This window comes from Myripristis murdjan, chromosome 9 (assembly GCF_902150065.1).
Source record: "Myripristis murdjan chromosome 9, fMyrMur1.1, whole genome shotgun sequence".
Classification (NCBI taxonomy): Eukaryota; Metazoa; Chordata; class Actinopteri; order Holocentriformes; family Holocentridae; genus Myripristis; species Myripristis murdjan.
In genome coordinates this window covers 35,151,529-35,154,028 of record NC_043988.1, presented here as the reverse complement: position 1 = coordinate 35,154,028, position 2,500 = coordinate 35,151,529, and the positions used below count along the sequence as shown (strand labels likewise).

Here is a 2,500-nt window from a genome sequence, read left to right as displayed (position 1 = left end):
CCCTCTTCTCCTCTCCTTGTCTCCTCTATAAATTTTTCCTTGTCTCCTCTCCTTGTCTCCTCTCCTTGTCTCCTCCCCTTGTCTCCTCCCCTTTTCTCCTCTCCTTGTCTCCTCTCCTTGCCTCCTCTCCTTGTCTCCTCACCTTCTCCTCTCCTTGTCTCCTCTCCTTGTCTCCTCCCATTGCCTCCTCTCCTTGTCTCCTCCCCTTGTCTCCTCTCCTTGTCTCCTTGTCTCCTCTCCTTGTCTCCTCCTTTGCCTCCTCTCCTTGTCTCCTCTCCTTGTATCCTCCCCTTGTCTCCTCCCCTTGTCTCCTCTCCTTGTCTCCTTGTCTCCTCTCCTTGTCTCCTCTTCTTGTCTCCTCTTTTGCCTCCTCTCCTTGTCTCCTCTCCTTGTCTCCTCTTTTGCCTCCTCTCCTTGTCTCCTCTCCTTGTCTCCTCTCCTTGTCTCCTCCCCTTGTCTCCTCCCCTTGTCTCCTTGTCTCCTCTCCTTGTCTCCTCCTTTGCCTCCTCTCCTTTCCTCCTCTCCTTGTCTCCTCTCCTTGTCTCCTCCCCTTGTCTCCTCCCCTTGTCTCCTCTCCTTGTCTCCTCCCCTTGTCTCCTCTCCTTTCCTCCTCAGTTCCTCTCGTTACTCTCAGGATTATGACACTCGGGTTCTGCTGCGGTTCCCTCAGAGGGTGAAGAACCAGGGAACCGCCGACTTCCTGCCCAGCCGACCTCGCTACGCCTGGGAGTGGCACAGCTGCCACCAGTACGTCACACACACACACACACACACACACACGTCAGCCCGCCGCTCGCTAACACGCTGCTCTTCAGACCATGTACTCACTGTGTGTGTGTGTGTGTGTGTGTGTGTGTGCTCAGTCACTTCCACAGCATGGACCAGTTCAGCCTGTACGAGCTGCTGGACTCCAGGACGCAGTCCCGCGTGGCCGAGGGACACAAGGCCAGCTTCTGCCTGGAGGACACGTCCTGCGACCCGGGATACTACCGCCGCTACGCCTGCACCTCACACACACAGGTGGCTCACACACACACACACACACACACACACACAGTGGTGGTAAGGGGACTACAAGCTGCGTCACACTGCAAACGACATTCTTTTAAAGGGGCATTACGCTAAACTGAAGTGAGGACCGTGTAGACTCAACTGACACATGTGGAATAAGCGCATGACGGTTGAGTCTAGGTTCTCATCATCCACACTTATTCAGCCTTTTTCTCCCAGTTGAGTCTAAATGGTCCTCGCTGCAGTTTTTCCTGGTGCAGCTTTTATTGTGAAATGTGGAAAAACGTTCCTCCTCTCGTCTTGGCTGACTGGGCTTTTATTGTGAAAGGTTCCACAGTCTGTCACTGATCATGTGTTCTCTGTGATGGATCTGATTTAAAATGTAGTGAAGGATGAAGGAAGGCTGAAGGAAAAGTAAAAAATTAGTGACTTCAAAAAAATACTTTCAAAGTACACAAAGTACACAGAGAAGCTGCTCAATTACAGTAACGAGAGGAAGTGAGGTGAGGTACTTCCTCCTCTGCACACACCTGAGGTCAGGTGTCAGGCGATCTCAGACAAAACTCAAACTTAAGTGATAAACTTGTGTTATTGCAGATTTTATCAGCTACACAGCTATACACTAAAAATATACACTAAAATATATACACTATAATATATACTCTATAATATATACACTAACATATATACTCTATAATATATACACTAAAATATATATTCTATAATATATACACTAAAATATATACTCTATGATATATACTCTATAATATATACACTAAAATATATACACTATAATATAGACACTAAAATATATACTCTATAATATATACACTATAATATAGACACTACAATATATACTCTATAATATATACACTAAAAATATACACTAAAATATATACTCTATAATATATACACTAAAATATATACTCTATAATATATACACTAAAAATATACACTAAAATATATACACTAAAATATACACTAAAATATATACTCTATATTCTATAATATATAAACTAAAATATATACTCTATAATATATACACTAAAAATATACACTAAAATATATACTCTATAATATATACACTAAAAATATACACTAAAATATATACACTATAATATATACTCTATAATATATACACTAAAATATATACACTAAAATATATACACTAAAAATATACACTCTATAATATATACACTAAAATATATACTCTATAATATATACACTAAAAATATACACTAAAAATATAAACTAAAATATATACACTATAATATACTCTATAATATATACACCTAAATATATACTCTATAATATATACACTAAAAATATACACTAAAATATATACTCTATAATATATACACTAAAATATATACACTAAAATATATACTCTATAATATATACACTAAAATATATACTCTATAATATATACACTAAAAATATACACTAATATATACTCTATAATATATTCACTAAAAATATACACTAAAAT

The 2,500-nt window shown here is 39.0% G+C and overlaps 1 protein-coding gene across 1 annotated transcript in view; it reads left to right on the top strand.

Moving 5' to 3' along the window:
• lox (lysyl oxidase) overlaps positions 1 to 2,500 on the top strand; it is a 10,747-nt gene that overhangs the window by 5,397 nt on the left and 2,850 nt on the right. The window contains exons 3-4 of the mRNA XM_030059722.1: positions 616 to 747; positions 864 to 1,020. Of these exons, the coding sequence (XP_029915582.1) occupies positions 616 to 747; positions 864 to 1,020 (289 nt within the window). The remainder of the gene's footprint in view (positions 1 to 615; positions 748 to 863; positions 1,021 to 2,500) is intronic.